The sequence below is a fragment of the Podarcis filfolensis genome (genome assembly GCF_964270895.1).
Source record: "Podarcis filfolensis genome assembly, chromosome: 13".
NCBI classification, from domain to species: Eukaryota; Metazoa; Chordata; class Lepidosauria; order Squamata; family Lacertidae; genus Podarcis; species Podarcis filfolensis.
The window spans coordinates 40,099,269-40,120,396 of NC_139615.1; the positions used below are offsets into that span (position 1 = coordinate 40,099,269).

The 21,128-nt window shown below is 48.2% G+C and overlaps 1 protein-coding gene across 3 annotated transcripts in view; it reads right to left on the minus strand.

Annotated features, from left to right (window-relative positions):
• The window catches only part of PCGF2 (polycomb group ring finger 2), a 40,030-nt gene extending 25,938 nt beyond the window's left edge, over nt 1-14,092 (minus strand). The window contains exon 1 of one of the 3 annotated variants that reach the window (XM_083583367.1): nt 13,803-14,092. In XM_083583367.1, the coding sequence (XP_083439493.1) occupies nt 13,803-13,963 (161 nt within the window). In that variant the 5' untranslated portion in view covers nt 13,964-14,092. The remainder of the gene's footprint in view (nt 1-13,802) is intronic. The other 2 variants (XM_083583368.1, XM_083583371.1) reach the window with 2 other exon arrangements.
• Nucleotides 14,093-21,128: the final 7,036 nt, after the last annotated feature.

A 21,128-nucleotide genomic window follows, 5' to 3' on the forward strand; every position in this document is an offset into this window, starting at 1 on the left:
GCACCCAGGGAATGGCTTCGACTGGCCGGCTAAACCAGGTGAGGGTAGCCAATGAGTCCAAAAACCCTTGGTGAGTTAGACTTGCCCTGCATGCGAAGACATGTCCTCTGGGCAACCCAGGACCTCCATACACACTGCCCAGGCTTGTGCCCCGGGGAGGTCACTTTGCAGTGGTTTGACTTCACCCCCTGAGGCGCACTCCATTGTCTCTCGAGTCCTTTTATTGTTGGGGGGGGCCTCTTTCTCCCAATACATGGGAGAAGGAGGTTTGCGTGTGAAGACTATTTTTTCTCAGCCCTCACACATCTGGAATTAGGGGTCGGGGCTTAAGAGCATGTTGCCTGAGCACCGCTCTTTTATTTCTTAAATGGAAATTAAACGCTGGAAAGAAGCCAGCCAGCCAGCCTGCCAGTGCAAGCTAGTTTTAATAAAATCCTCATGCTAGAAATCAAGACCTCATTCGGGCTACATGGAAATATCTGTTTCTCTCTCTAAGGACACCCAACAAGTAACATTAATTACGCGTCACATATACATACATATATGCTACAAACCCACATGATACATACTGTATTTTTTGCTCTATAAGACTCACTTTTTCCCTCCTAAAAAGTAAGGGGAAATGTGTGTGCGTCTTATGGAGCGAATGCAGGCTGCGCAGCTATCCCAGAAGCCAGAACAGCAAGAGGGATCGCTGCTTTCCCTGCGCAGCGATCCCTCTTGTTGTTCTGGCTTCTGAGATTCAGAATATTTTTTTCCTTGTTTTCCTCCTCCAAAAACTAGGTGCGTCTTCTGGTTTGGTGCGTCTTATGGAGCGAAAAATACGGTACATGACGTAACTTCTAGTCTATGAGACTTTCCCTACGCTAATTAACTCCCTCAATCAGCTTTTTCACCCTAGTAAAAATTACATCAGTTTCTGCTCCCCGCAGAAAAATCAAATCAAAACAAAACTCTTCAAATAATGTTTCCTTTTGGTTTGAAGCCCCAACGCCTCCTTTGTTAGGTACATCTACAGTAAAATCCTATGTACAAGGAGCTAGTGTAAAGAAAGACCATGGAAGTTAAGCCAGTCTAAAGTTAAGCCAGATCCAAACTTCAACAGTGGGGCTGCTGTTCTGCTGAACCCTGGCAGAGGGAAAACAAGACTTTAAAATGGTTGTGTGTGGCCAGATCATGCAACCAAGATGAATGGGTTTAGGATCCAGCCTAAATTCTCCCTCTCTAGTCCCTGTCTCCACCACTGCCCTTTTTGAGATTTAAATCTATCTTTGGGTGCTCCAGGGCTGGGGACTTAACCCTGGTTGAGCCTAGCTGAGTCCAGATCTTGCCATAGCATTGCCCCCATATGTTGAATCAGAATCAGTTTGAGCTGAAGTTTCTCCTAAGATTTGTTCCCCATGCCAACATTTCAAATACAATTTGATAGACAAACGGATCTTTTAACATAAGCAGAATGAATTCCCTACACTATTCATCACTGGTGTAACAGCCCACATATCTAGAATTAAAGAACACAACTTCTTTAGCAAGGGGAATGTGATTTCCACAAAGTCTAGTGTCCCAGTACAGTGGTACCTCGGGTTACGTACGCTTCAGGTTACATACGCTTCAGGTTACACACTCTGCTAACCCAGAAATAGTGCTTCAGGTTAAGAACTTTGCTTCAAGATAACAACAGAAATTGGGCTCCGGCAGCGCGGCAGCAGCAGGAGGCCCCATTAGCTAAAGTGGTGCTTCAGGTTAAGAACAGTTTCAGGTTAAGTACGGACCTCCGGAACGAATTAAGTACTTAACCCGAGGTACCACTGTACCTCTCTCTGTAGCGCTGCAAACTTTAACTGGCAAAACAAAGCAATTACAAGAGATTTAAATCGTTCAGTTTTAGATAAATGAGAAAAACCAGTAAAAATATTCTGAAGGGGGGGAATTGTTCAAATCCTTTAGCTTCTTTTGAAAATATTAAATACGGTCTTTCCATCTAGCAATAAGTAGTAGCTTATTTACAGAATTATCAATCCCTCTCACACATCAGAGGAACACTGCAGGTCTCCTCAAAAAGAAACCTATCAAGACTTTTGCAATATGCTTCTTCCTTTAAATGAATTAATGGGAAGCCAGGAGATAAGTCAACTGAAAATCTTTTAATCAATCAACAGCCCTTTTTACAGATTAATCCTGTAAAAGAAATTAATTTCTGTGAAAGCCTCTTTGAAAGATAATTAATTAGCAGATACTAGTGGGTTTTGGAAGAGAAGTCTTTCAACTCTACTCCAGTGACACCCATCTGGTCTTTTCTTTTCACAAACGTTTTCTCTTTGTATGGCACCATGCCCTTTTATTAGCTATCTCCCATTTGATGGCAGCTCTGCAAAATAGCCCTTTTCCACCAATGGGATCTCCTCACCCCAGTCTTTTACAATCCAGCTAGCATTATAGATCTTTCAGTTAAGGTATCGGTTTAATTTATTTATTAATTTTATGGCAGATTGGGAGAAGTTACAGAAAACAGATTTGAAATTTACAGCATGTTGTACGATGAAAGAAAATTATATGAAAATGATGTACCGGTGCTATCGAATGCCTAGTAAGTTAGCAAAAATGTATAGAACAAGCACCGCCACCACTGCCTGCATTGCACCAGCCAATTCTAGGCTAAGTGGAAATAGCTTTATTAGCGGAACCATAGAACCAACCTGACCCTACCTGACACAAAAAAACAACTGAGCATTTCTCACCCTCCGCATTCCTCTCTACAGGGATAACTTCCTCTTGCATTCAGGCGATTACAGTAAGCCTGCAATTTATGCGCATTTAACTCGCACTTGTGGCAAAGTAATTTTTTTTTAAAGGAGCGGGATTCCTCGAAAAAGTGACTTGGGCAATCCCACCCACCCTGAACCTAATGTGTTTTGACTATACGCAATGTTTTCTTATAGACAGCATCCTAAAGAGCAGAGACATCACCTTGCCAACAAAGGTCCGTCTAGTTAAAGCTATGGTTTTCCCAGTCGTGATGTATGGAAGTGAGAGCTGGACCATAAAGAAGGCTGATCACCGAAGAATTGATGCTTTTTTTTTTTTAATATTTTATTAAGGGTTTTCTTGTTTTACAGTGTAAGTGTAATGCCTCGTATTTTTTTTTTCTTCCATGTAACAATTTTACAAATCTGTTTCATTTGATGAGGCATTAGGGAGAGAAGAAAAGAAAAAAAAAAAAGGAAAGGGGGTGGAGGGAGGGGAGATGGATGGGGGTGGGGTCGGGTAGCGGTGTTTCTGTTATGCTTAATGTAAGAATTGATGCTTTTGAATTATGGTGCTGGAGGAGACTCTTGAGAATCCCATGGACTGCAAGAAGATCAAACCTATCCATTCTGAAGGAAATCAGCCCTGAGTGCTCACTGGAAGGACAGATCCTGAAGCTGAGGCTCCAATACTTTGGCCACCTCATGAGAAGAGAAGACTCCCTGGAAAAGACCCTGATGTGGGGAAAGATGGAGGGCACAAGGAGAAGGAGACGACAGAGGACGAGATGGTTGGACAGTGTTCTCTAAGCTACCAGCATGAGTTTGACCAAACTGCGGGAGGCAGTGGAAGACAGGAGTGCCTGGCGTGCTCTGGTCCATGGGGTCACGAAGAGTCGGACACGACTAAACGACTAAACAACAACAACGTTTGCTTTAGGTGCATTCCCTGGATCCCTGGAACATAACCCCCTGCATAAATTGCAGGCTTACTGTGATGCAATTAAGATGTGTCTCCGCTATTATTCCACACAAATGTTGCTGGACTACAACTCCCATCATCCCATGCTGGCTGGAGCTGATGGGAGTTGGAGTCCAGCAACATCTGCAGGGCTGAAAACCGCATATCCCGGATCAAGGATGAGAATATATAGGCAATATTTAAGGAAGGGCTAATCTCATTCCAGACAAAAGAGAGGAGGAAAAACAAGGAGCTTGGCTGATTTCGCACCCAGTCTATTATTGGGATGTGGAGTTAATTTGTTTCTTCAGACACACACACACACACACACACACACACACACACGGTTCTAAACTACAAGTGATCCTCCCATCTTAAAGTAATCAAACAGATCCTTTGCACACAGAAAAAATCTGTGGAAAATGGGACTGTGGAAAAGAGACAGACATAAAAAAATAAATTTATCAGATTGAGGAATGAGTGGATAATTCCAGAGAACTGATTGCACAGACAATTTGAGATAGGAATATATTTTACAAAAGCCCAAAGCGTCCTCCCCACCCATCCTGCGATGCGCAAATTATAAAATAAAATAAAACAAACCACCTTCTGCATTCCCTCAGCCTTCCCATTTTGTATAGTTTTCAGATGTGCTTCAGCCCACCCGACCTTCCAGCATGGAGATGGATAGATCAAACAGCCTTTGGCTAGACATATCAATGACCCGTGAATCAACATGCCTGGGCTGGGAGGCATCCATCCATTGCTGCTCTTTTTCTCCCCAACCTGCTGTTTTACTCTTAGGTCACTGAGAGCACCAGGTTCCCCTCCCCTCGCCCAACTTGCTTAGGAACCAGGAAAAATATTTGCACAGATGTGTAGCCAAAACCTCCCAAATTATTGCTTAGGCTTTTGCACAACTCCCAGCGGTGCTTTCGCTTAAAGGCTGAAATCCAATCTGCATACTTACCTGGAGGCAAAACCCCACTGAACTTAAAGGGGTTTGCTTCTAACTAGAAGCGCATCAGGCTGAGAACCTGCATCTAAAGGAACCTTGAAATTTACAGCCTAATCGCATTTCAGTATCTTGGGGACAATTTGTTGAGAAGGGATCTCAGAAGCATTTTTTTTTCCCTTTGGAGAGAAAGGAAATCCAAGTAACAAGGCTGTTTTACAACCCGGACCCAGGGGGTGTGGAGAGATTTTAGCTGCAGCGCAAGAGAAAGGAGTTGGATGGGAAGCTGAGCAGAATGGTCTCTTACGAAACTTGTACAGTAACTTGCTTTAACGTTTAGAAAGCCAGACGAGCAACAAACAAGCGTCTTTTCAGGCTAAACTATCCTTTTACGCGTAAACCTGAGAACGCATTCCCATCTTATTTTCTGGCAAGATTCTTTTGTTGAATGGGCTGTGGAGCAGCTTAAAATCAATCGACTTTTCTCTGTCTCTCTCTCTCTCTTATCGGTGATCAAAATGGCCTTTTCTTTGTCACTTTTGGCTAGCTAAGAATCAGGCGACCTCAAGTCACCAAGCCAGCCTTTGACGGACGCGACCCACTCGAGTTTGCAAACCATCTCACGCCCACTTTCCCGGGCAGGGAGAAAAGTCCCATCGGAGAGGAGGCAATGGGATTTACTTCCCAATAAAATGGGCAGAGAGATCTCGGCTGCTACCCCTGCAAAGGGTGGGTCTCAACAGGATCTCACTTGCTCAGCAAAACGGATCCTAACAACGCAATTTTACGCACGCTTACCCGGAAGCATGACCTACTGGCCACAATTGGGCGCCGGAATACAGAGGTTCTACTGTAATTATGTGCATAGGATATTTATTTAATAAATCGGGCTCCTTTAAATGGTCCCTTGTACACGTTTGGGTAGATGCACCCCTGCGTCTCCTTGGTTTAGGGGTTACACTGCATGGTGGTAAACCCTTAGTTGTGCACCCTGATTTGAGGGAGCGCGTGTTGTTGATTTACTTCCGCTCCCCAAATGCTTTAGAGGGAAGGAATTTTGTCAGGGCGAGTAGGAAATGAAGAAAGCTTCCTTCCACCTGATGTGCTCCTGTCTCCTGCGCAAGTACTGCTGAAAGCGCAGGAGCATCAGCAAGGGAGAGAAACAGGTACAGACTGCCTGAAGAAGAGCTCTGCAGAGCCTGAAAGCTGGCGCGCCTTCTCACAAACCTCGCCTGGGCCGGGACTTCCCTTACAGCTCAGCCAGAGTTATGCACTTTTAAGAAATGCAATCCTGTACACACTTAGCAGGGTATACGTAACCGATTGAACTTCACTTTTAAATAGACATGCACACAACTGTTCTAGGAATTCCTCGTGTTCCAATGCGAAAAGTATATGCTTGCCATTATTATTATTATTACATTTATTTACATTTATATCCGGCTTTTCTTGCAAGGCGCTTGGTTCTCCCCCCCTCCCCATTTTATCCGCACAGCAACTTTGTAAATCTGGTTAAACTGAAAGATTGTGGCAGCTCCAAGGTCACGCAGCGAGCTTCATGGGCGAACGGGGATCGAAACCCGGGTCTCCTGGCTCCTAGGTCAGCACACTAACCGCTCCACCACACTGGCTTCCCCGCACCCCCAGGCAGGGGCTTTTGCTGCAGATTTGTTACCCCCAAAGGAAGCCTGCAAAGCAACTCCTATTGAACTCAGTGGGGTTTACTTCTGAGCAAGCATACTTAGGTTTCCGCTTAACGTCCCATTCAACAGACCTGGGTTTTGTTCCGATTTACAGAAAGAAGATCGAGCTCTTTCCTTTGAAATCAAAGGGGCTTTCAACGTGAAATATCGCTGGGCAGCCCCTTTCACCTACTTTGCATTACATTATTTAGCTCCTGAAACAGGCAAACGGCTCAAGATTGGAAACCATGAAGACCAAAATCCTACACAGGCAAAAAAATAAAAAATAAAAATGAAATCGGTGCGTGTGTAGGGGAAAACCAATACATGTTTGCAAACAGGCCGCCATCGCAGATTTTATGCTCCCCAGAGGACAGGAGCAATGGAGGTGTGGAAATAAGGTGAACCCTCCCTTTGGGGTCACCAGTGGTCAATTTTCGTTTAAAAAACGGCTTCCCTCCTCACCCCCTTCAGCCCCAAAGAGTGCTCAAGCTTCCCCAAAATTGGATCGTCCGTCTTGGGTCCAATCCTAATCCCTGATGCGCTACGATCAAGGAAGATCTGGTTACACGGGCCCTGGAAGGAAAGGCCTTCTGCACGTGCTCAGACGCACTCTCTACTCTACTAGAACCACTCCCTATGAAAACGAATCTCAGCGCTTCGAGAAAATATCCAGCGGTGGCGCCAGACAAAATAGTGGGTGCTGGGGGTCGGGTGGGGGGGGCGCCAAGATGGGCAGAGGGAGTTTCTCTAGGCCCCTTCGAGCTACTAATGTTTCCATTCTACACCTCTTTTGGGAGAAGGCAGTCCTATTTATGATGGCGGCGTTTACATGCAAATAAACCATGCTTCATATTTTAAATTTCCATTTAATGCTGGGGTCACTCAAAACCTAACTGGAGTGCTCCGGGGGGGCGTCCTTGCATCCCCTTGCCTTCCTCCCCCCCCCCCAATGAATCGAAAACTCATCTGATAAAGGAACTACTTTAAGATTTATCATTTGCACCGCTAGGGACTGGAAACGTCTGCCCCCACCCCGCCAGATATTGGACCCCCAGATCTCAGCATCCCCAACCAAGCGCGGCCAATGGGCAAGGATGATGGTTGCAGTCCATCATCATCTAGGAAGATTGTCATCTTGTAACACTGCAGAAGCTGAACGGATCTGGGTCCGGTCAGCTCCACAGTCAAGCTATACATTCAACGAATACATTTGCAGAATCTAGCAGCTGCAGACGCATCGTGCCTTCCTGCAATTGTTAAAGGATCAAGACCCTTAAAAGGGGCTCCATTTGGGCATTTATTTATTTGCTTTAAAAAGGACAGGATCGGTCGGAAAACGCTGCGAGACAGCGCAGCAGCTGTGGATCCCGAAGCACAGGAGCCGACTTCAACCCCCACAATAAAATATCTGAGGGGGCCGAGCTCCCACAAAGTTGATGGGCATCCCCATTCAAACGGTGTGTGTGCATTGCATCATGTGATCCATTATGCGGTGCGGGGCTCACCTGGGCGCCCGCAATATTTTATTCAGGTTGGCACCCCCGCTCCGAAGCACGTGCCCCTGAGTTTAAAGAAAGTGGGGTTTTGCTCTGAAAGGCAACCTTCAGATAAAATAAATAGCAAGGGTTTCTCCCGGGTGAATGGGCGGGAGGCACCCTCCTTCTCTGAGCCTGCAAACTTTGGAAAGCCTGTTTTGCTCGATGCAAGCAACCAGGAAGTGAGGAAACGGAGGGATCTTCAGAAAAAACAGCGCAGCGCAGCGCTGGAGGCGGAGCAGATCCTACGAAGGTCTATTTCAAAAGGGGGGGGGACCCAGCAATGGGGCTTCCCCGCATGTAAGTGTGCAAGAGACTGCAACCAGCCCTGGCTGCAATCCGGGTTGTTGCGCTCCCATCCTATGCAAAGAGTGCCTGAACGCATTCCGGCTTACCTCTGAGTAGAGAGGCATATGATTGCGCTGCGCAACAACGGCTCCAAGATGTCCTACCCCTTGCACCGAATTGCATCCTAAATACACTGGCCTCTTCCCCAGTATAAAGGCTAGCATTCACATTTCTTTAATCCTTCTTTTATTTTAAAATTTCCCCCGGGGCTCCGACTTCCCCGAAGCCCGGAAACTCTTCTCCCTAATCCCGGTCAAGGTTACTACTATTTTTGCGCCAACCTGGTGCCTCTTCCAGGTGGTTTGGACTACAGTTCCCATCATCGGGGCCGGGACTCTTGGAAAAGTGAGTCTGGGGGCAACCTAAGGAGCTATACCGAGCGTAGATTCAGATCTGTACATTTAGGGCAACGCCTCCTGTCACTCTCACCCGCAGCCCCCAAACTCCAAGGCAAGCCTCCAGAAATTTGAGGATCACCATCTCGCACACCAAGCCGTTTGCGAAATATAGAATACTTAGATCCCTAAATAAACGAGAAAACAAACGGGTGGAGCGGAAGGATCTTTTAGATGGTTTATTTAATGCCTCCTGATCATTGCCTAGTTGTTGCTGGTTTTTTTTTAAACTGGCCAGGGTTTCAGACTGCCTGACATTTTCCTCTAAGATGAAGGAGGACAGCGATTACTCAATAGTTAACGGGCACTCTGCATGTGCTCAGAGCCACTCTTCATTGCTTCATATGCTCAGGGACCCGAGAAGGGCCCTTTGAAACAAGTTCCGAGGTTCCCCGGGAGAGTGCATGTAATATTTCACCAGGCAAGTGTGGCAAACACTCCACGCCCCCCCCCCCAATGTTTCTTTAGCATCCAGTAATCCACTCTAGAACCCGTCCATTCCAGAGTCTACTGGACGCAGCCCCTATCCCTGTGCATCCATCTATTTCTCTAGATCTTATTGATTTCGGCGCTGGGAAGAGGCCGGCTTTCTGTGCACCACATAGAAACTGAAGGACAGTCCCTTCGTTTTATTAGCTTCTAGAATTCGGCGAAGGAAACAGATCCGGGTGTTGGTTACATCTCCAGATCCATTGCTAAGCTTGCGCTCTCAAGTCAAGCCCTCCCGGTTTTCTGGAGCACTGGGATTTGTTGTCCAAGCTGAAGGCCAATTGACAACCTAGAACAGAATACCTATCCGCAAAACCCATGTCCTTTAGCCCTGAATCACAGCTATTGGGATATTCCCTGTTGATGCCTTAGCCACGAACATGTACACCACCCTGCGCAGCCCCAGCCACTTGCGTTTCTTCGCATGCCATCACTCCATCGAAAAGCGGCGTATAAATCTTCAAAACAAAAAGAAGGAATATGCTCCCACTGAAGTCAATGGGGTGTTTTAAAACGCCTAACTTTGGCTACATCTTTGAAACACCTCCAAAAAAATCCCAAGTCAAAGTGGAATAATGTTTTCAAAGGATGGGGTGGGATTTGAGACTATAAAAAATTGCAATCCGGAAAGAGATTTACTTGGGAGTTAAGCCTGTATTGAATCCATGGCCTTGACTTCCAGGGAGCAGGGCAAATACCTGCGTCGGATGCTTCCCTTCTGAAGGCAAGAGAAAGAGATCCTAAAATCCTAGCCTTTCTGCAGGGGGGACGCGCGCAACCCCAGCCCCATTGCACGCGCTCTCAGAAGCGATCTCCCCCGAGGGGATTCCCTGCGGCCATCAGCTCCCACGTGGGTTCAAAAGGCAACTCGCTCTCCAAAGCAGACACAACAAACCGCCAGCAAGACGCAACAAAACCTCCAAGCAAGACTCAACAAACCGCCAGCGAGACACAACAAACCCCCACCACCCACCCACACCCATCGCTAGCAAGACTGGGTCTCGGCGCCGATTTAAATACACCATGCCAAGCCAAAATCAGCTCCGACCCTCGCCTCTCTCCTGGGCAGGGGGTGGCTGCTTTCCGCGCGATCCTGGCCAAGTGTTTCCTCATGAGTAAATCTCCCTGTGCGCAGCGCGACTTACTCCCAGGTCAATGGGTAGAGGAAGGAGGGGAGCCCTGGGCTGGCATCCTTTATGTTACTCTGGCCTGGGAGTAAGCCCATTTGTACTTACTTCTGCGTAAGGCTGTGCATAGGATTGCGCTGCCACGGGCGCTCCAGCAATCACCACATGGAATAAGAGCGCGCGATCCTGCGGGAAACGCTCTTGCGCGGCCCAAGGCCAGGGCAGGAAGGCGCTTAGGATTCACCCGGCCTTTGCGCAGGGGAAACGGCGAACCGTTCGCCATCAGCCGACGGTGCGCAATCTTAAGTGTAGGCAGAAGATGCCCACCTTGTCCCGTTCCCCCCATCCAAAGCACCTTCATAAGGAAGGCAACTTGAGAAGACCTCTGCTGAATCCGACCAAAGAAGGCCCGCCATCCAGCCCAGCCGAACAGATACCTCTTGGGAAGCGCAGAAAGCGAGGCGGGTACCCCGGGCTACCCAAACCCTACCACTGGGCAACTTCTGGAAGCTGAGATGCGCAGGGAGGGGACGCTTGGAGGGTGAAACCCACCGGCAGAGAGACGAAGCAGCTCCGCTCCCAGGACAGCGCTTTGAACTGATCCTTCACTCCATCCTTCTCATAGAATTGCAGCTTTGGGAGGGACCCCCGGGTCATCTAGTCCAACCCCATGCAATGCAGGAATCTTCTTTTCAACGACAAAGCCCAGTCTATAACCTAAGATCTGAACTTGACTCTCCATCCTCGTGGCGCTGACACAACGGCAAAACATAGAAAAACGCACAAGCTTTTCTCCGCCTAAACGCAAGAACACCAGCCTTTCTCTCTCTGCTTGGGTGGCCTACATTGCAAGGTTAGAGTTAAGAACGATGCGCGGGTGTCAGGAGACATTGAGAGAATAACCTTGTCCCAGATCAGAGGAAAGGAAGATAATAAAAGAGGAACAAAACAGCCTCTCCTCCTTTTCCCCTTGCCACCACTTTCGTGAATGACTTTCAAGCAATCTGAAGGTGGAGAATTATTAATTATTATTTCAAGACAATAATTTCCGACATTTAAAGGTAGAAAAATGAGACAAGGCACGAGGAAGGTTGAAAGCGGGTCTCTTTAGACTCTGGAGGCAGAAGCATCTCTATTTAAAAAAAGTTCCGAGCAATAAATTAAGCATTTTTAACAGACAATGAGCAGCGCTGAACTTTAACTGGATCTTAGCCCTATCTGGAGTTCTCCAGAAACTTATCTTGGAATTCTAGAGGGGAATGTTCTATATAAAGGCTTGGAACAGAAAGCTGTCCATGAAACCTCCAGCAAAATAGTCATATGGAAATCCAACCCTTAATTTTCCCCGGACATTTCTGCAAGTAGGATGACCCCCTCTCCTTCCTTGCATCCTAGAGCCTCCCGTTTTTTAAATTCCCGTTCCGGATTCCCAGAATTTAAGAGGCAAATACTTGGAAGGAAGGTCACTTCTTCCGTCTAAAGGCCCACATTGAAAACGGTGTCTTTTCCACTCTGGAGTAAAATATAGAGGTGGTGGCAATCCTTTCCTCCTTGCATTCTAGAAGCTAATACGGAATGCAAAGTCCAGAAAGGTTCTTCTTCCCTGCACTCTAGAAAATACCGACACGGTGTCTGCTTTTATTATACTCTAGAGAAGACAATGAGACGCCTTCCTTCCTCGAATTCTGGAGCTACATACCAGAAGTTGCTTTGAAGGGGCTTACAAAGAAGAAATCAGAATTTTGGAGGGAAATACGATTTTGATCCGGTGACCAAGGAGAGGTTCTTCCCCCCCACTCTTAGTGGGGCAGAAATGAATGAACCATCACAAACTGAGATAGGAGAAGGTACTTTTCTGAAAGTCCACCCTCATGTCTGTTCTGACATTGCATCCTATTTTTGCAAGGGCGTCAAGAGCAATTGGCTAATTAAATTACCACCAGGTGTCTTTTAAAAAAGAAAATAAAGGCAGTAATGGGGGGGGTTGGGGAAGTTTAGGGTGTCGTTCTAAACACACGTAGCGCCCCATTAAACCCTGCAGTGTTCCTAGAAGGCATCCATAGGATTTTGCTCTTATTTATGTAGCCACACAGTGAAAAATATGTAGTGATATGGCTTTTCCACTACAGCTGTTCTCTCATTCATATTTTACACACACACACAATCCCCACCTACTTCCCTTATTTCGTCCATTCGCCAAACATCGCGACAGCTAATAATAATAATAATAATAATAATAATAATAATAATACCAGCAAATGTTGCTTCGGCATCTCCAGCCTCAAACTGCCCCAGCCCGATCAGCCTTCCCACCCCCTCCCCGCATTTGGAAACAACTATGTTGTCGAACATCACCCCCCCCACACACACACACACCGCAAAAAAAAAACACAAAACCATATTCCCATGTGATTTGGGGAAATGACAGAAACATACACACCCCTTTTCTGGCTCTAGAGTTCCCCAGATCAGACTTTTAAACCCCCTCCGGTTTGGGGCCAAAGGAAGCACTATCACCGTCCTCACCTTGCTGGTTGAAACACAAGGCAGAAGAAATATGTCCCTTTCCCCCTACCATTTATACACACATACACACACACACACACCAGACCAGCAACGCTCTCCACAACATCCTGCGCGCCATGTTGTGGTTCTTGCGCCCCCTTTTTTTAAATGATAGATTATTTTTTTTACAATATAAATCCCAGTCCTCTCCAAATCACACCGGGCCTGCTGCTGCGCGCCCGAAGGAGCCATCGCGTGCGCCTTTCTCTTTGGGGCTCCCTGGATCGCCTGACATTTGGATCTCTCGAGAGATCCAAAGGAGTGGATCTCTCGAGCTCCACACCAGAGGAGAGTCTTTTTTCCACCGCGGCCTGCAAGATGCTGGCTGTCAAAACCGCGATCGCCGTTTGCGCACACACACAAAACACACACACAAAAACCATACCCACACGCCCCAGACGCACAAGCGAAGCGGTAAAGGCCTCTCCGGGGAAGCCGGAGCTGGTGGCTGCAGCGGCCGAAGAGAGGCAGCCCTGGGCCGGGGAAGGGAGCCACGCTGGCCGCCGGCTTCCTGAGTTGCGATGGGGGGGACGCAGACGCGCAAACACACACTCACACACAAGGGAAAGGGGGTCCCGGGGGGCGGAGCTGAGCTTTCCAAAGGGGGAACTCCGAGGAGACCTTTTTGGAGAGCCTCCGGAGGTACCCCGCTTTCGCGATTTGGGGAAGGGGAAAAGCGACCCGCGGCCACAACAACAAAGGCGGACTCCTCGGAGCCGGAGAGGGCTGGCAAAATTTCGAGAGAGAGAGAGAAAGAGAGAGAGAGAGAGAGAGAAAAGATCGGCCATCTTGAAAGCCAGGCAGGGTGAGGAGGGGGGGGGGAAGAGAAGGAAAAGAGGAGAGGGAAAGAGAGAGAGAGAGGAGTGACAAAGGGAAAGGAGGGAAAAGGCGCCAGGGGAAAGCAAGCGGGGGAGTTCCCGGGAGCAAATAATGCTAATTTTTTAAAAAGGGACGCACACACACATAGATTTCGGAGGGGAAAAGTATAGCAGCCCTACCTGATCCCCGGATCCTTTTCTAGAGGGGCGCACGGAGGCAGCGAAAGACCGGATGGGGAGAGAGAGAAGAGAGAGGAGAAGCAAAGGGGGGAGGAACCGACGCCGCCCCCCCTTTTCGCCCCACTTACACTGATCAGACTGGAATGTTTAAATATATACATATAAATATATACAGTATAGATAAATCTCTCTCTCTCCAGAGGCAGAGAGATTCTCTGGCCAGCCGTATCTCTCTCCTCTCCTCTCTCTCTCTCTCTCTCTCTCTTTCTGCCGGGCTACAGAAAGAGGGAGGGAGGGAGAAATCTACAAAATGGCCCTTCCCCCTCCTCCTCTTCCTCCCCCTCCTCCCCCCCACCTATTTTCCTCCGGACAAAAAGCCCCGCCCCCTTTTGGGAGCCTCACGTGATTTCGTTCCTTCAGGGGTGTTTGCAAAAGAGCGAAGTCCCTGGAAATAAATAAATGAGGAGGAGAGACTCGGGATCTGGGGGCAGAGAGGGGGGGTGGGAAGAAAAATGTGCGGGTTTCCCTTCCGCCTCTGTCTCCAGACAGACAGACTTCGCATCCAGACAATACAAAAACAACCTTGCCACCCGTCCAAAAGCAAAAAGGAAAGCTCTAGCCAGAGACTGCACACAAAAAAAACGCGTCGAGCGAAGTACTGTAAACCCACGATTTGGAAGAGAAAAGCCTGCGATCGTGCGGGGAACAAAAGCGACGGCTTGGGGGACCGTTTGACACAAACACACACACAACACACACACACCCAGAAACACACACGGGCGGCCCGGAGTCTTTTTTTGCTGGGAGGAAAGACGCGCAGAAGGGAAAGTGGAAAAGACAACCGGTGCAGGCAAAAGGACAGGCACGCACGCAGACCCTCCCAAAAAAAAGTTTAATTAAAAAACAACAACCCCGGTATTTTAATCTCTGGAATATACAAAAGGACCGTACTGCAGTTCTCCGATTTTCTGCTATTCCATGAGCTACGGGGGGAGATGCGTAAATCTGTGATCCTTCCAAGAAGAAGGCATGCATTGGTTGGAGGCTTGAGGAATTGTCACGTGTATAAAAGAATTCGAATTCTAAACAGGAGTCGGCTTCAAATCCACGACGCAGTTCGATGCAGCCCTTAAAATTCAGAACTTGGGAAAGGGGGGGAGAGAGAGAGAGACTATGGACAATCTGAAAACGAGAATTATATTTCTTCTCCCAGGTGTAAGTATTTGTGTGTGTATGTGTTACTTTATAACCGTGACTTGCACCAGGCACTTTCTTTCGGACACCAAGGAAGGGCTAACGTCCTCCCTTCCCCACGGAATAAAGAGTTCGCTAAAAGTTTGCAATATGTATAACGAATCCCAAAGAACCAATTAAAGACGCGTGCAAAAAAATAATGGAAAAGGAGCTTTGTTGTTGTTTTTAAGAAAAGATTACAGCTTTTTGTTTCTGTTTTACAGCGAGGAATGACCCACTTTTTTACAAAGAGCGTGTGAATTAAAACGCAGGGCGTCAAAACGCAAGATTAAAACAAAAACACCTAAAGCAGAAGGATGCATTGCAACTAGTAAACTTTAACTACCAACCGTTTCGTGACTAAACAAGACAAACTGGACTCCATATAGAAGCTGCCTGCTTCCCCCGCGTGTTTTCAAGCACGAGAACACGCTTCTCTCGGAGACGTCGCCCATGCCCAAGGTGGGATTTGCACCAAGGAAATATTTGGGGGGCGGGATGAGCCGGTGGGGTGTCGATTGTTTCTAAAATACTTTAACTGTTTCTATGGAGGGAGATTCGAAGCCCTGATTTGCTTCGCAATGTTAGATCTTTCTGAGATGTCCTTTTTCACATGCACTTTACCTCTTAGGTGGTTCCCCCAGTGGGGAGTGGGACTTTGCTGGAGAAGGGCGTGTTCTTCAGTGGCGCCACCGGTTTAAAGTCACAGAATCGTTGAATTGGAAGGGAACCCTCGAGTCATCTAGTCCACCCCCTGCAATGCAGGGATCTCAGCTAATATAGCCATGACAGATGACCTTCAAGGTCCATTCCAGAGAGGTTGCACCATGCAGCAATGTCATCCACGAGTTTTCTCCCGCCAGTTATAGACCAAGCGATTTTTTTTGTGGCACACCGTGTTCACGAAAGCTTAAGCTCTCTGGCTGGGGACAGGGGCATAAAAAGTGAAGGTGGCCGCTCCAGATTGCCTACAAAAGCCACTTCCTCGCGGCCAGCGCGCAGCTCTTAAGCGCTAGTAACTAAAAAGCCCGATCGCATATATCCCAGCTTTCTTGCAAGCGCATTTATGTGCGGACAGACGATGAGAATCCCTAGGAATCGCGATGGCGTGGTGGCCGTCACGTGTGAACCCTCTGGGTCCCTCTCGTGTCTATGCTGCCACCAATAAACTTATTGATCCAGATTTTTAGCAAGCGGTGAACCACGGATTAAGCGGCGCGTTCCAGCTTCCCATCCACAGAGGTGAGAATCCGAAGCCACAAGGTCATCGCCAACGTCGCCGGATCCTTTGGAGAGCCTAAACTCGTGGCAGTCCAGACTGACACCAACGCGCGCCTAATCCGGATCCAGCGTCGAATTAACGAATCGCCGCGTCAACTTGACCTCGCGTCCTCGCAGAGCATTTTTTGGGATGGCGACGGAAGGAAGGAGGAGGTGTTTGCGAGGAGGTGCGATGGCCCATCGGGCAGGTGCCAGGGGCAGCAGCAACAGTGGGGGGAAAGAAGGTGGTGAAATGATTGGGAGGGCGCAACAGAAGCGAAGTCTTTGGAGGGGAAGAATATGCGAAGCGCCTGGGTTTAATGCAAGTACCGGAGTCCAGTAGCAAGACAGGGGTGAGACACTAGTTTGCAGTTGGGGTGGGGGGTCTCTGGTACAGTCTGCATCCCCGAAAACTGCAGAACCACATCTATTTGCCTGTTCAGGATCCGGAGGAGATGGGGACCAGTCCTTTCCCACGGTACTGGAGAGACAATGGAGCGGCCTCCGAGAGAGAAGTCGCTGCAATTTGTACTAACAGCATCTCCTTGGGGTGCAAGTCTGGGCGGTGGATACGGAGGTGCTGGGGTGCCCAGGCAAAAAGACGCCCTTCTCCCTCGGCCTCACTGATGTGGTCCAAAGGCAAGCATAGCAATATATTTGGCAGCAGCCTGGCTACAGGAGTTGCCAGAAGGAGGCGTACAAGGCGCCATCCAACCGTCTTAGGGACTCCACTCCGGATTTGAGTAGCGTTTGCCTTTTCTTCTTCCCAAGATACCCCATAAGGCAGCAGAGGTTAAGGATCAGGGTCTTCCTTCTCCTAGGTGGGCGACCTTCCCACGTTGGCGCCCCCTAGGACGCCTGCTTCTTGGGAGAAAAGCAATGACAAACCTAGGCAGCATCTTAAAAAGCAGAGACATCACCTTGCCAACAAAGGTCCATATAGTGAAAGCTATGGTTTTCCCAGTCGTGATGTATGGAAGTGAGAGCTGGACCATAAAGAAGGCTGATCGCCAAAGAATTGATGCTTTTGAATTACGGTGCTCTTGAGAGTCCCATGGACTGCAAGAAGATCAAACTGATCCATTCTGAAGGAAATCAGCCCTGAGTTGGAAGGACAGATCCTAAAGCTGAGGCTCCAATACTTTGGCCACCTCATGAGAAGAGAAGACTCCCTGGAAAAGACCCTGATGTGGGGAAAGGAGAAGGGGACGACAGAGGATGAGAAGGGGACGACAGAGGACAACAACAGCTGCCCCTCACTTCCCTCTAAACGGCATAGATAGGCAAACTAAGACCCAGGGGCCGGATCCGGCCCAATCGCCTTCTAATTCCGGCCCGCGGATGGTCCGGGAATCAGCGTGTTTTTACATGAGTAGAATGTGTCCTTTTATTTAAAATGCATCGCTGGGTTATTTGTGGGGCATAGGAATTCGTTCTCTTTTTTTAATCCAAAATATAGTCCGGCCCCCCACAAGGTCTGAGGGACAGTGGACCGGCCCCCTGCTGAAAAAGCTTGCTGACCCCTGCTCTACGGCATGTGCGGAAACCTCCTTCTTGAGCTTTGGACCCACTATTTGTCTGTCCACTCAATCCTCCAGAGCCCGTCTTCACATGCAAGGGAAATCCCTAACTCACCCTGGGTTTGAGACCCATCAGCTGCCCTCACCTGGTTTACCTGGCCAGTTGAAGCCATCTCCCCAGGATGCTGCTGTCGCATGCTGACAGCTTCTAGGAGCCACAGGTGAGAGCTGAGTGCAGGATGGGGACCAAAGGTGGACAAACCGCCCCAGAAGGACCACACCAGAGGACTCACACGCCCCAGTGTAGAATTCTTTGGAAAAGGGGGCTCTGGCCTTGCAAAGGCAATTTCTTCGGCTCTTTTCAAAGCGAGGAAGGAGGGGGGAAAGAGCTAAGGAAATGGGAGCATCGGGATGCTGCCTTGTCCTGGGTCAGGCCGTTCATGGAGATAGGGGGGATTCAAGAGATCTAGAAGATTTAAAAATCACCCCCCCAAAAAGCCAAAACACCTCCGATTGACTTAACCTGACTCTTGGAAGAAAAGTGCTGAAACCGGTGGGTCCGAATTTGGCTGTGGTTTGGTGGCACTTACTCTAGAGTAGGCGTCTTGCTGGTGGTGGCCTTGCAGGGGCGCTGATCTCCCGGTCTAGCACCCACAAGCCCTTTGCATTTTACACCCATCTCAGTCTCTAGGACTGAAAGCGGCGAGTAGCCTCAAACAGGGGCACCAGGGGATGTTGCTAAATTTAAAAGGGCAAATGATGAAGAGGGGCGTGGCATGAGGAGCAGTTGCGCACCTGAATGCCATTAAAATTGTGCTGAGTAGAATGGGTGGGAGGAAATGATTTCGGAAGTCAGCGTCTGGGTGCGCCTCACCGCACAGCGCTTTCGCCGCACAGCGAAGAACGCTGTGTAACTTGGAAGCTTGCTCGCTTGCAACAGAATGCGCGGCACAAGGCTATTGGGAAGTAAGTTCCTTTGAACTGGCTTACTCCCAAGAAAGTGGAGCATGAAAGTGCAGCCCAACGCAGTCTTCTGTCTTTACACACACACGCGACCCAGTATATGTCAATGGAAACCACAAATGAGGTGTGGATCTCGACAAGCGTTCAACCAGCTAAACTCCCTGCATACTTCAGACTAACCTTCTTCTCACTTATGTGCTTGTCTATACAGTGGTACCTCGGGTAATTCGTTCCGGAGGTCTGTTCTTAACCTGAAACTGTTCTTAACCTGAAGCACCACTTTAGCTAATGGGGCCTCCCGCTGCTGCCGCGCCGCCAGAGCACGATTTCTGTTCTCATCCTGAAGCAAAGTTCTTAACCTGAAGCACTATTTCTGGGTTAGCAGAGTCTGTAACCTGAATCGTATGTAACCTGAAGCGTATGTAACCTGAGGTACCACTGTACTGTGTGAATAAGCTGAGCTCTTGTCTCACACAAAGCCAACCCAGAGGCTTATTGATAGGACTAGGAAGATAAAGGAAAAATAGGAGAATGTATGTCTCTAGATGCATCTTAAAAAGCAGAGACATCCCCTTGCCAACAAAGGTCCGTATAGTAAAAGCTATGGTTTTCCCAGTCGTGATGTATGGAAGTGAGAGCTGGACCATAAAGAAGGCTGATCGCCGAAGAATGGATGCTTTTGAATTATGGTGCTGGAGGAGACTCTTGAGAGTCCCATGGACTGCAAGAAGATCAAACCTCTCCATTCTTAAGGAAATCAGCCCTGAGTGCTCACTGGAAGGACAGATCGTGAAGCTGAGGCTCCAAGACTTTGGCCACCTCATGAGAAGAGAAGACTCTCTGGAAAAGGGAAAGATGGAGGGCACAAGGAGAAGGGGACAACAGAAGACGAGATGGTTGGACAGTGCTCTCGAAGCTACCAGCATGAGTTTGAACAAACTGCGGGAGGCAGTGGAAGACAGGAGTGCCTGGCGTGCTCTGGTCCATGGGGTCACGAAGAGTCGGACACGACTAAACAACTAAACAACAAATGTCTCTAGATGCAATTTCTTAAGCTTTTGTATCAACAACAACCCGCCTCCCACAGAAGACCAGCTGATCTCCTCCCTCGTCTCTTTTAGGTACAAATTCAGCTTCGCTCAGTAAAAGTTGGTCTGGACGCTCCTTGGGGGTTTTGCTAACGACCACACGCAAATGGGGACGCAGATTTAGGATGGGGACCATTTTAACAAAGCGACGCGTGCCTTTCGGGGTTTTTTTTTAAGACTGAAGAGGGGAAATGCGTGATCATGACAATCACATCCTTGGCTAGCGATAATTCTCTCTTGGCTAAAGACGCGCCGTTCTTTGAAGAGGAGTAATATTTTGGATACCATTCCCACGACCCTCAAGATGCGGGGAAGCGAAGACTCGTGCAAGCCGTTCTGATTGAGAACGGCCATAAAACCAGATTTCTTCTCGGAGGGAAAAGCGACAAGGAGAATTGGCGCACCTTCAAGACGGACCGATTTATTATACCATTAACTTTCCTGGACCACAGTATATAACCAGATGCATTAAGGTTTTTTTTTTTTCTGAGGCACAGAATGCACGTTGGTCGAGGTGGGGTCTGTAAGAAGAGGGGTGAGAGACCAAAAAAATAAAAAATGTGGAAAATGCAGAGAGAGAGAGAATTACCTACTGAGCAGTGGGGATTCGCAAAACAGCTGTTGATACCACAGGCATTCTGGCATTGGTAAGTCAGTTAGCACACCCTTTGGAGTGATTCAGTCCATCAGCGGTAGCGCAAAACCTCAAATATGACTACTTTAAGGTCAATTACAGGGTATTATGGGAAAAGAGAGCCTTCTGCTCTTTTGAGGGCTGGATTCCACCCATCTCATCCACCCCATAACCCTTATTGAGTCAATTATTTTATCAAATTTTGAGTAGACTTTTTTATTTTCTGGGCAAAGATGCATTGGAGAAACTTCTGGCTGGCCAGATGTGCATCGAAGCAGGGCTGCCAGCCAGACTTTGGAAAAGGTCTCTGCCCCGTGTCTTCCCCCCAGCCCCATATTTCAAATAATATACACCCACGGGCGGTATCTCACCTCTCCTCGCTCATTTCAGAAGCCCTTTTCAGACTTCATTTCCCAAAGGAACCTGGCCGATTCACGCGTTCAGCAGAATCACGCGTGCCACTTCCACTTACTGGTGAGAGGTATCGCATTAAAAAATAAAATGCTTGCCTGCAAAACCAGCTCGCAGAACAAAGAAAAATATTGCATATCAAGGAGAAGTGATCCTACCTTTCTCCCTGAGAGTGGTTTTTTTTTGTGGGGGGGGGGTGTCCTATGATGGCAGACGG